Below are 13,768 nucleotides of genomic sequence, written 5' to 3' on the forward strand. Positions count from 1 at the left end.
TTAAACATTATATGAAAAAGAAAAAAAAGAAGGAAAGAAAGATTGCTCTTTTAAACTACTTTTGAGTCTTTGTTGGTTCCAAGTCAAATAAAAAATCTCACTGCTTTTCTCAAACATTCTGTTTTTCTTTTTGTAGTGTAGTGAGAGACTGTTCCAAAGTGGGGGCCACTTTTGCCGACGTGGCATGTGGACTCTGACACTTGTCTCTCAGTGGTTCGACGGCACCGCCTCAACGACTTTAGTTTTGGTTGGATGACTTACCGTTCCATCCTCACTATGTTTAACCAATTGGCTCAGCATTTGCCATGTGTCATTCTATCTTTTCTCCACCTGGACCCTTATGACGCTTATCTGCGTCAGCATCCCTCCTTAATTTGCAATTTTTTTTTAAGTACTAATACATGCTCGGTTTAGCTAATTTCCATGATTTGATACTTCATATTTTAAGTTTTTTTTTTTTTCTTTTTTTGACTTATTCTTGATGTATTAAAAAAATTAATATTACTTCGGTCGGTCTTTTGACTTTGATTTATTTTAATTTATATATATTTGAAATAATCATCTTTGTTCTTATATTTTGAAGTTAAGTTTATTTTAATCCTTATACTTTCAAAATCTTTATTTTTGATATTGTACTTTCAACTATAGTTCATTTTGGTTTTTGAACTTTTAAAAATGACAATTTTGATTCATAAAAAAAACTAAAGGGACCAAAATAGTCTTCTTTTAAACTAGAGGACCAAAATAAATATTTTGAGAGTATGTGAACCAAAATGAATCGAAACTAATAGTGCAAAGACCAAAATGAATATGTTGAAAGTATGACTAAAATGAACCATAATTAAAATTACAGAAACTAAAATAAATATTTTAGAAGTATAAAATCAAAAATGAACCAAAACCAATAGTATAGAGAACAAAATAATATTTAAACTAACACACACAAAAATAAAAAAGAAAAACTAAGGCCAATTTTTACCTTAGTCCTTGCACTAACTTATTTAAATTTCGTGATAGGTTCATTTTTGTAAAAGTTAATACGTTTTGAATTTGGACATATTTCTACTATGCAAAGCTTAATTTGCAAGTGAATTCACAAGAAGTTGAATATAGTGTAAAAATCGCAACACTCGTGAAGTCAAAATGATCAAATAAAAAGTTGAGAGTGAAAATTGATACAACTTAACAAATTCAATGATAAACATTAACATTTTTTTTAAAAAAAATCATTTTAATCTTTTTAATTTCGATCATATTATGATCAAAAGGTTGATTGAGGAAGAAAAAGTTTAAGGATGTGATTACCATGACTTGTGAAATGATTGAATTAGAATGCAAATCTCTAATGTCACTTTGTGAAATTGAAGTGGATGAGCTCTATAGAGAAGACAAGGTTTGTGAGGCATGTGAAATTTTGATTGATTTTTCAAGCAAGCAAGTATTGCCAAGAATTATAATTACTTTGGACTTATTGAGATGCTTTGTGGGAATGGAATGCAAGCAAAGCTATAGAACTTCCGAACAAGCTGTGGATGGAAGTAACGTTGTTAAGAATTGATGTAAACTTATAATTGAATTAGTTTTTTTTTAATTAATGTTAGTGATTTTTGTTTTGGGTAGTGGTCTGATCATTTATTGAGAATGATCAGCAGAGTTTTAAAATTAGTGTATTAGTTTCTTATTTACATATAAGTACTCGTAATGTTTTTACTTCAACAAACATTGTATCGAAAAAAACCTCCCACTATTAGTGTAGGAATATATTCTAAACTAGAGAAAAAATCAAGGACGGAAAATTTTTTCATTATGTGAAAATTTATTATAATCACTGAGAAATCTATCCTCAACCATAATTACAAGAGCAATTATATCTCTCACATAACTAAGCTAATATACAGAGCTTAAAGTGTTTCGAATTGGAGTCATATGTTTGAAACTAAAAGCGGATGTTTCTTTTATAGTGTTAGAGTCATCACTCTCTTAAACCTTTCAGATGTGAGACAACTACTCTTCTAATATTTTGTCAAAAACGCGATAAATGAAACTCAATTGAAACACTTGATTTTTCTCGTGTTTTCATCTCTCGTTCTCTTCATTTGTTATTTTTTTTATTACAAATGTTACTAGTTTCATTGCTTCCACCACTTTGATTGATGGACTGAGGAAAGAAGGGAGAGTGAATGATGCAATGAATGTATGGGAGAGGATGCTTAAATAAGGCAACTTTGAACTCTCTTTTCCAAGATATATGTTTATTTTTTCAAAATTTTATTGATCTTTGCTTGAGCTTGACGTCCCCATTAAGCAAAACTTGGATTTAGAATGCTTCTGTGGATGGATTTGGGGCAGAATTTAAGGTGGGCGTTTATTAGGAGTTGAAAGAACAAAAACATATAACTACGTGACGATTCATGATTTTACAAAAACAGTACCTCTTCATTCTTTAAGAGCTACTTGGAGACCCGTATAGAAATGAGTTTATAATGTAATGTAATCCAAAATTCATTTTTGGATTGTGCATTTAGGCCCGATTTATAATATAAATTCATTTTGTTCCAACAGTTTTCAACCCAATTTTCTTTTTCTAATCTCAGTTCTTCACGCATCTCAACACTCCTCAGATTCCTAGTTATCCTATACATTCCAACTCCTAGTCTAATTTGAGGGGAGACACAAAACTGTTACCATAAAATCAAACTTATGATATATGACCATACCAAAACATTGGTAAGTATTTGCCAGTACTTCCTCTAATGGAATATTTTAGTGGAAAAGGTTCATTTGTATTATGATCTTCAGAACATAATCTTTGGTTGCAATTATAACTATCATTTTATAGAGAAGATATGAATATTTTGATGAATTTATCTTCTCTTATACTAGTGTTGAACAAAGCTAGAATGAAAGATCTACTTCGAAATTATGATAATTTCTTTCATCTTTCTTTAACTAATGAGACCCACCATTTATTTTTAACATTTGTGTTTATTTAATCCTTAAACTATTAATTTTCTGTTTAGTAAATTTGTGAATTTTAAAAAATTAAAAAATATAGTAACTTAATTTTGAAGATTAAGAACCAAATTTATATTTAACCTACTTTTAATTATTTTGCACTTCTAGTTGCACATCATTTTCTTAATTTTTAACAATCTTATTTTTAAACAATGCACTTTCATTACCAAATATTTACATATTTCTATCCATCTCATCAATTATTTAATTTGATGACCTATCATTTTATAAATACGATAAAGTTTGTTCTCATTAGATTAAATAAACAAAGTCTATTGTCAATAATTATTTTTTCAATTGAAAACATTACAAGAATTTTTCTAGAACATATCAGTAAATACAATTTTACATTCTCATTTCTAATGCAAATTAGCATGAAGAATAAACCAAATCTAGAACAACCAGTGAAAGCAGGAACATTTGAACGATAATTTTCAAAAATTAACTCAAGAACACATTGCACAACCTACCGAACAGATCTTGTTCAAGCAAGGTCGTGATAATCTTGAAAAATTAATGGGAAGAAAACCACAAGCAACGCTTAAAGGTCACCCCACCAAGCGCTTATGACAGAAGGTGGGACAAAATTGGACATGTAAACTTATTCAAAAAGATGAATCAGAAGATTAGTTGTTGGTGACAACAAATTATACATAGCAAAATTATTGGGAGAATATCATTCTTCTGATTGTCTTTGCCCCAAAACTGAAATATCCTCGTATCGTTTCTGCAAACAAAGGGGTAACACAATCAAAATTCAAAACAAGCATCCAGAAACAGTCAAATCTGTGATGGTAAATGGCTGCGCATTGCGATCCTAAAGTTTTACTTCGGACATGGGCAGCTTTATAATTTTCAAAACTATGCGTAACAAGCAACACACCTCGGAAAGCATTAAATAGTAGGGTCGGGAAGACTAAGGGGCAGAATAAAACTGCACCCTAATCACACACACATTTTGAGCCAGAAACAATAGCCTAATCACATAATTCTAACTAATAACACTGATGTATAATTCAAATCTAGAGCTTTGGGAAAACAATAAGGGGTGCTCATTAAAACCGACCAAACTAAACCAAACCGAAATTTTGGTTTTTTACTGAAGTATCGGTTTCGTTTGGAGCAAACAGTTTGATCGTTCTGGTATATATCCAAAACCGAGTTTTTCAGTTTGGTTCGGTTTGACTACCAAACGAACCACGAACACCCCTAAAAACGATCATGAAATGAGCAAGTGATTCAAACTTCAGTTCTCCTAGAGTTGCTCAGCTTCACAGAAGCCTCAATTACTACTTGATAAATGTCAAATATATGCAGAGCCAATGTCCAAAAATTGACAGATATACTAAGCTAGGAGTTCTAAGCCAACTTCTATTTATATTGCAATAGAGACATCAAAGCCTAATTAGAAAAAATAACTCTAACCTTTGAACAATCTAAGCAATTTCTTCTAAATGAAGCAAATCAAAACAAAGAATTAGTGTGTCAGTATCTCATACCCCAACGTTGTTGCGTTCCCAGAGCTTGTGAACCCCATAATCAACAGCCTGCATAAGGGGAACCAAATTGAGTAAGAAGCATGCTCCAAGTTGCAGTACCAACTATTGAGAACAAGGATACAAGACACAAACGATTATCCAACTCAATACAGAAAAAACAATCCATAGAAGACTTGAGAATTCTTGAGAAGAATAAGATTCTTTCATAAAATTAAGGTTAAAATATCATTCTGGTCCATGTACTTTGGGTTTGTCCCTATATATTCAGATTTTCAATTATAGTCCAATACTTTCAATAGATCTTAAATCAAGTCCGTAGTTTCAATAAATCTTAAATTTAGTTTTTAAAAAATTATTATTATCAAACTTGGTTAAATAATAATATTAATTTTCATATAAGAAAAGACACTATGTAAATTAATTTTCATAATTCATGAAGGGGATGCTGATAGAGATGAGACAATTGGAAAAAGATCAACAAGAAACCATGCAACCTACTAGGACTAATTTTAAGATTTATTGAAAATACACGGACTTTAAATTAGACAATTTAAAGCATATAGACTAAAATCCATGGTTCATGAACCAAAAAGATATTTTAACCTAAAATTAATTAAAAGTTGTAGGCGGTACCAAAATACTCAATAACTAACAACTAACAAGAGAAAACATGCTATTCTCAGTTAAGTTCAAATATAGTGAATGGTTTGACAGGAACATCAAGTAGATTGTTTAAGTATCTCGTTAGGGATAGCAACATGAAATGGTTATTATTGACCAGGAAATGTAATTGAAAGGCGTGAAAAAAAAATCAAGTCATCCATAGTTGATACACATGAGACAATGGACAAGATGATACAGTCTGACTCAAAGCCGATATAGTCAGAGTCATACAGAGTCACTCATTTTACAGATTGTTTCATACTGTATCTTTATCATGTTTGTCTTATAACACGTTGATAGAGATAGGATGAAACACCAAGTTCTGGAACTATGTTAGAGGTTGGATGATCCTTCTATACAACCCACATAATCTAACTAACTGAATTACAAAAAAATAACCATACAAAACCAATGGTCATTTTGAGGCGAATAACGGAATGCACACATTCTGGCAAATGGTACAAAACAATAAATTGGAACGGCGATGAAATTCCAAACTTCTGGATGAAATATTTCAACCCCTCACTCTAAAACTTTACACAACATAACTGATGAATTCAATATTAGATTCTAGGAAAAATTTCAAGACCATATACCGCCACACAACCACAAAATCTACTACAGAATTCCAGCCAGAAGCGACAGGTGAGCAAAGTGTCAAATTTCAGCCCTAACTTTTTCCCCTCTCCCTAAAGGCGGCATCATATCAATAAACAAGACGATGAAGCAAAATCTATCCAGTTCTATTCAGATACCAACTTTCCTACAAAAAGAATGGTTCCTACAGCTACATCTCAGTACCGGTAATGCCAAGAGAATCAATTAACACAACAGAACGATCTATTATCAGTTGAAATTGCATCATTCTTCTCAATTTGAAACGACCCAAACCGAACAAGAGAAATGGATTCGATGTAGAACATGAAGAAGAGTAATGATCCTTACCCGCTCGCCAACAAAAGCGCCGGCGATAATGAAGGTGACATAAACGGAGTTCCGGCGCATAATAACTCTGTAAAGCCCTTCAAGGAGGCCTCCTCCGCTCCTACGAGCTGCAGAATCCATTAGCGTGATGTATAGGCTTCACCTTCTTCCTCCTGATCTACGCAACTCGATTCGTAGGGCTTCTCTACTGCGAGGATGTTGAGAATCTGAGATTTTGAGACGATTGAATTGAAGGGGAAGCAAGAAAGTTCTTTTGGTCAATGGTTGATCCGTTCCGTTCAACCGGAGCAACAACGATCGAACCGGTTATTGTGGTTCACAACACATTTTTTTTTCCCTATAATGAAAAACTAGAAAGTATATAATTATAAAATTAAAATAGGTTTAAAACTTTTCTTTTTAGGTTAAATTACAAGTGGGAGCAAGTTAGAATTTAGTTTGTTTTAAAAGTTAGAATTTAATTTTTATGATTTAATAAAACTTCATAAATAATTCTATATGTTGAGGGTTGTACCAGGTAGCATAAAGCCCATGGGCTGACCAAAGCCTAAGGAAAATTGAGAGACGACCTGGAAAAAAGTAGGACTCGGAAGAAAAAAGTTAGAGTCTTGAGTTATGGACCAACCAGCCGAGCTGTTAGATATGTACCAATAAAAACTAATCAAATCGTGCTCGGTTTGGCACCTTGCAACCTTGACCATCGCAAACCACCCTAAGATCATCGGAGTTAGACATTATCACAAAGGATTATCTGAGGAAGGGCATTATAAATAGCCACATCCAATGACTCCATAGGGGAAAAGAATAAGTAATCTTTGAAGGAGATACCGACCTTACTTTTGTGAGGCTAGTTGATCTATACACTTTCTATACTATACTAACTTAAGCAATAGAGTGTGGTAAGCTCAACACTACACTTGTACAAGAAACTTTCACGCAGGTCTACTCAAAAAGCGAGACTCGACTTGAAGAAGTGGGTTGGCGGACAAACCCTTGAAGGGCCCATAACAACAACAAACACAATCAAATTTTCTGTGCTAACCTTACGATTTGATAAAGTTCTCATAAATAGTCCCTACATGAGTAACAATTAATGAAAGCTTAGTTATTAATTATATGGATTAAATTTTAATTTTCTCCCAACCACAAAGACAAAATTTGCAATTTAACCTACTGTTTAGTATTCCTATATTCGTACTTTTCTTTTTAAAGGTTTAACCTAATTTTTAATTTGCAATTTAACATTTGAATTCTTTGTCAAATTTCAAAAGAAAAACACACGTTTCTAAAAATTATTTGTTTTTCAAAACTTAGTTGGAATTTTAAAAATATTTGTAAAAAGTATTTTTTCTTAAAAAAAACTATAAAGTGGGAGTAGTTGTTAATAAGCTTATTTTAATGAACTTCAAGATTTTTTCAATAGAAAATTAGATAAGGTCAATCAAAACTATCATCGATGAATTTTATTTTAGAAAATTTTGAAGTTGGAATATTGTTAGGAGTATGGACAAAATTCCACATTGGATAGGGAAGGAAGTGATCATGGGTATATAAGTAAGGACAATTATCTTCATTGGTATGAGGCTTTTTAGGTGGTTCCAAAAGCATATACTTACCCTATAGCTATTAAACAAAATTTTTAAATCCAATAAATTAAGATCAAAGGTTTTTTTTTTCATGTAACTTGAACAATATGTGGCTGACATACAAGTGAATCATGTTCAAGTAATAACTTAAAATTTCTATAGTATATGGATAAGGATGGGTGTCTTATCCTGGTAACACTATGGATATGACCTATTCTGTAATTATTACGAACAATTTGATTCAAATCGTTCATGTGAGTGGGGGCATCTTATGCAATAAGATTGTATAAGACCAGACCGCGAAATATATAATCTCTCGTTATAATACGGTTGACTGAAGAGATTAAATTCTTTTGAGCTATCAGGTGGACCTTATGGACCTGTAACTTGAAGCTCCAACGGTACGTGAATAATTAATTAAACTCTTTAATTACATTATCCATCATTCGTTAACTATCGGGCACTCTACTAAAGACCATCAACTGCACTCTTCACACTACAAATATATTTCTGTGTCCATTGGATATAACCAATCAACAGTATGATGACCCTTTACAAATTGCTCATAAGTACAGTTGGTCCAAATTACCGTTTTGCCCCTATAGTTACATCTAACTCCTTAAGTACCACTAATTCCTCTAATAAACAATATATCATAGTCCTACTATGACTAAACCTCTCTCAGCCTAGGAGAGGGTGTAACACCACATTGTTCAAGACCCGGAATCAACCCTTAAGGGAGAAATTTATCTACTTACCCCTGCTTCAGGGAAGGAGTGAATTCCATCTTGTGTAGCTAAGTTTCCAGCTCCCCAATCAGATGAATCCCCAAAATGGTAGGCTTGTTAAGTTGGCGATCTGGCCACTTTCATCCATAAAAATCAAAGGACCACCCTTATATGCAGGAGTTCACAACTCACTCAGGATTAAGGTCATGTTACTTATGGTCATCCTAGTGAAATGAAAATCTCTATTATGAACGGCGTTATATAATGAGACTAAGTATTTCGTGGTTCAGTCTTATACAAACTCCTTTGTATAGAATATCCCCGCTCGCATGTCTAATACATGAATGATCAGAATTAGATCATTTGTAGCACTTTACAATAATTGTAACGTCTACAAAACAGACCATACTTGTAGCATCACCAGGATAAGGTAACCAGCCTTATCCATATACTACAGACCATTTAGGTTATCACTTAAACATGATCCACTTGTATGTCTCCACATACATGTTTAAGTTACAACGATAACCTTGGATGTTAGTTTATTGGTTTGTAGTTAATTCAATTAAAATATCACATATTTCATAGAGAAAGTGAATAAAATATCAAATATTATTAATCACATATAAGTTTGTTCATACAAGGTTTACAAAATATAGGACCCTTCGAGATTTAGGCATCAACCTTAACAATCTTCCATTTGTCCTAAAGCTAGTGCGGTGTACAAGATAATAAAAATACAAGTATACAAAACAATAAACTAGGGCATAACACGCCCAGTACAAGATCTCCCACTTGCCTTAGTCCAGCCGTGGTCTATCTTATAGACTCATACTCTGCAGGTGACCCTCAAACACTATAGTCGTGAGGGACTTCGTAAATGGATCAACAACGTTGTGCTCCGAAGCTATCTTCATGACAATCACGTTCCCTCGATGCACAACCTCTTGGATGAGATGATGCTTCAGCACTTATGACTCCTAGGCTCACGGGAACTAGCCCCAACACCACTATTATCACAATAAAGTGTGATGGGCTTTGACATGTCTGGAACAACTTCCAGATCAGTCAGAAATTTCCTGAGCCAAACGGCCTCCTTAATAGCTTCACAAGCCGCTACATACTCAGTCTCCATGGTGGAGTCCATGATGCACTCCTGCTTGGTGCTTTGCCATACTACTGCCCCTCTGTTAAGAGTGAACACTGATCCTGATGTGGATTTCCGAGAATCCTTACCAGTCTAAAAATCAGAGTCTGTGTATCCTGTAAAGATCAAATCCTTAGAACCATACACAAGCATGTAGTTCCTCGTTCTCCATAGATACTTGAGGATGTTCTTATCGGCTGTCTAGTGATTATATCCTGGATTAGATTGATATCTACTGACTATCCCCACTGCATAGCAGATGTCAGGTCTAATACATAACATCACATACATTAAACTGCCCACGACAGATGCATAGGGGACCCGTTTCATATCCTCAACCTCTTAAGGTGTCTTAGGATACCGTTTCTTAGACAAAGTAATTCCATGCCTGAAAGGCAAAAGGCCCTTTTAGGAGTTCTACATCGAATTTGATCAATATCTTGTCAATATACGATGCCTGAGACAGTACTAGCATTTTGTTATTTCGATCTCGAAAGATCTGAATACCAAGAATAAACTGAACCTTTCCCAAATCTTTCAATTGGAATTGGACTGCTAGCCAGTTCTTAACTATAGTCAGTAAACCTACATTATTCCCAATGAGTAGGATATTATTTACATACAACACTAGAAAAATTACTGAACTGTTGATATCTTCTTGTAGACATAAGACTCATCAACGTTCTGATCAAAGCCATAAGATTTGATCCCAATATCAATTATTATATTCCAAGATCGAGATGCCCCTTTCAGTCCATAAATGGACCGTTTACGCTTGCAAACCTTTTACTCTTGACCGTGGACTATGAATCCCTCAGGTTGCACCATATAAATGGTCTCCTCAAGATTGCCATTCAAAAAAGCAGTATTGACATCCATTTGTCATATCTCATAGTCATAGTATGAGGTAATGGACAGGAGGATCCGGATAGACTTTAGCATGGCAACAGGCGAGAAAGTCTCCTCATAGTCAACTCCCTCTACCTGGGTATAACCCTTTACCACTAGTCTAGCCTTGAAGGTTTGCACCTTTCTATCAACACCCCGTTTCCTCTTGTAGATCCATTTACAACCTATAGGTTTAACCCCATCAGGTTGATTTACAAGATCCCAAACTGAATTGAAGTACATAGACTCCATTTTCAAATGGTTGTAAAAACTTCTTTTCAAAATAGGAAACCACTTTCCTTTTAAACTCATGGTTACCATGATCTAATAACCACCCACTACTTTGGTTATTTAAAAGAAAAAGAATTAATTATCCAATAATTAATATTATTATAAATATAAATGATAACCAACTTATCATACTATATTTATAACCTATAGTTTTAATATTTCATCTCATGAAACATATAAACCATAGTTCTTTTTATATTCCATGGTACTTAATGTAAATCTCATTTACATCAATCCTCCACTAGATGTATCTTATATATCATACCGATTATATTATACATAATCAAAATACCTCTTGTCAATTTGAACATTTCAAATCAATACCAAGAACTGATCCTCAACTGAAACCAAGCTACCAAGGGGACCTCATGGACCTGTAGCTCGAAACTCCAACGGTACGTGAATAATTGACCAAACTCTTTAGTCACGGGATCCACCATCCATTAACTCTAGGCACTCCACTAAAGACCGACAACTAAACTCTTCTTACTACAGATATATTATGTGTCCATCTTAACCACAGCTGAGCCAATAACCGTTATGCCCCTGTAGTTACATCTGTCTCCTTAAGTACCACTGATCCCTCTAATGAACATAAGTCATAGTTCTACTATGACTGAGTCTTCTCTTCCAAAGAGAAGTTGTGGCCACTATGTTCAAGCCCCGGAATAAGCCCTTAAGGGAGCAATCTCTCTACTTATCCCTGCTTCGGGAAAGAAGTGAATTCCATCTTATGGATTGAGTTCCCAGCTCCCAGATCAGACAAGTCCCCAAAAAGGTAGGCATGTTGAGTTGGCAATCTGGCCACTCTCACCCATACTAATCAAAGGACTGCCTTCAAAGGCAGGAGTTCCCAAAACACTCAAGATTGAGGTCGTGTCACCTATGGTCATTTAGATGAGATATAAGTCTCTAGTATCAATGGCGTTATATACAGAGTCTATTCACCTCGTGGTCTAGGTCTTATACAACCTCTTTATGTAGGACACCCCCACTCCACGTCTCCACATGAATGGTCAGGATCTATCATCTATGGTAGTTTACAACACTTGCAAACCTCTACAAAGCGAGTTGTATCCGTAGTGTCACTAGGATCAGGTATCCCACCTTAATCCTTATACTACAGACCGATTTAGGTTATCACTTAAGGCATGATCCACTTGTATATCACATATACATGCTTAAGTTCACATAAGATAACCAAGGAGCTTTGTTTATTGGATATGAGTAAATGCCAGAATTAAATAACACTTATTTTATTCATTGAACAATGTGTATCTTTACAAATCAACGAGACTTCGGGAGAATTAGGACACCAATCCCAACAAGTTGGACTATGTTGTATTGTTCATTAGAGGAATTAGTAGTACTTAAGGAATGAGATGTAACTATAGGGGCAAAACGGTAAATTGGCCCAGCTATACTTACAAGCGTCTGTGAAGGGTCATCGTACTCATTAGGGGTGGAGAACAAAATTGCTCAAACCGAACCGAATTGCAAAACCGAACCGAAATGAACCGATTTATAAGTAAAACTGAATTTTTCGGTTCGATGCGGTTCGTTGGGTTGTTGAAACTGAATTTAAACGGTTCAGTTCGGTTCAAAGCTTGAAAACCGATTTCTAAACCGAACCGAACTGTTTAAATATAAATATATATAAAATTACAAATATATATATATAATATTAATATTTATTTAATAATAAATAACCTAAATTTAAAACTAAAGCAAGAAAGAGACCGCACCCAGGGCAGTACGCTTAACACAATGCTTTCGATTTCGATTTCAAAAGAAGTTCTAGGGTTTTTTTTTATCGCCGCCGCCGTTCTTCTTTCGTCGACCAAAGGAAAGGCGACCACACGTAGTACGCACAAGCACAACGCAATGCTTTCGATTTCGATTTCAAAAAAAGTTCTAGGGCTTTTTTTTGCCGTCGCCACCGCCGCCGTTCTTCTTTCATCGACCAGAGGAAAGTTTCGCTCGCCGTTCTTCTTTCGTGAACCAGAGGAAAGACTTTCGTCATTCTTCTTTCATGAACCAGAGGACGCACAAAAGACCAGTAGACCGCCGTTTCATTGAACCGATTCATGAAACCGAACGAAACTGAATAGAACCGGTTCGATTTGGTTCAGTTTGAATCGCACAAACGATACGGTTCGGTTTCATGTATAAATAAAAGCGGTTCGATTCGATTTGGTTTGGCCATCAAATCGAACCGAACCGAACCGATTCCATCCCTAGTACTCATGATTGGTTACATCTGATGGACACAAAAATATATCGGTGGTAAGAAGAGTTCAGTTGTTGGTCTTTAGTGGAATGCTTGACAGTTAACGGATGGTGGATCTCATGGCTAAAGAGTTTAGTCAGCTATTCACTTACCGTTGGAATTTCGAGCCACAGGTCCATTAGGTCCCCTAGGTAGCTTGAATAAAGTCGAGAATCAATGTTTGGGTCAATTTGAAATGTTCAAATTGACAAGAGGGAGTTTGATTATATATGATATAACTGATCTGGTTAATTATATATGATATAATTGGCCAAATGTATGAAATACATTATTTTGGAGGAAATTAGATATAAATATGATTTATATCAAGTGGAGGAGAAATTACTATAGTAGATATATGATATCAAACTATAGGGTAAGAATATAATATGATTATACTTATTTATTATTAATTTGGTTAATTATGATATAATTGGCTGAATTATTCTCCTCAATCGTGCATTAGTGGGAGCAACCATGTTTGGTTATGGTAACCAAAGAATAAAATGAAAATTTGTTTCATTTGGCAAAAAGTTCGAAAAAATTGCAATCGGTGTGAAAATGTATCGGTCGCCTAGCTTAAAAGCGTATACAATAGAGTCTCATCGTCTAAATGATCGCACACCTCATGTCTAAACGATCGCACGCCTTTCCCTAAACGATCGCTTAGCTTTCCTAAACGATCTCCTAGCATGTCACGTTTTCTAAACGATCGTATACCTTTTACTAAACGATCT

General features: G+C 34.5%; 1 protein-coding gene across 1 annotated transcript; it reads right to left on the reverse strand.

The window, feature by feature from the left end:
* Nucleotides 1–3,420: 3,420 nt before the first annotated feature.
* LOC120072911 (cytochrome b-c1 complex subunit 9, mitochondrial-like) lies at nucleotides 3,421–6,581 on the reverse strand. The gene is made up of 3 exons (XM_039025441.2): nucleotides 6,123–6,581; nucleotides 4,515–4,562; nucleotides 3,421–3,742 (listed from the first exon to the last, which is right to left on the reverse strand). The coding sequence occupies exons 1-3, from the start codon at nucleotides 6,240–6,242 to the stop codon at nucleotides 3,692–3,694; spliced, it is 219 nt and encodes a 72-aa protein (XP_038881369.1). The 5' UTR covers nucleotides 6,243–6,581; the 3' UTR covers nucleotides 3,421–3,691.
* Between the last annotated feature and the right edge of the window lie 7,187 nt (nucleotides 6,582–13,768).

The sequence above is a fragment of the Benincasa hispida genome, chromosome 3 (assembly GCF_027475165.1).
Source record: "Benincasa hispida cultivar pf3 chromosome 3, pf3_genome.v1.1, whole genome shotgun sequence".
In the NCBI taxonomy this organism is placed as follows: Eukaryota; Viridiplantae; Streptophyta; class Magnoliopsida; order Cucurbitales; family Cucurbitaceae; genus Benincasa; species Benincasa hispida.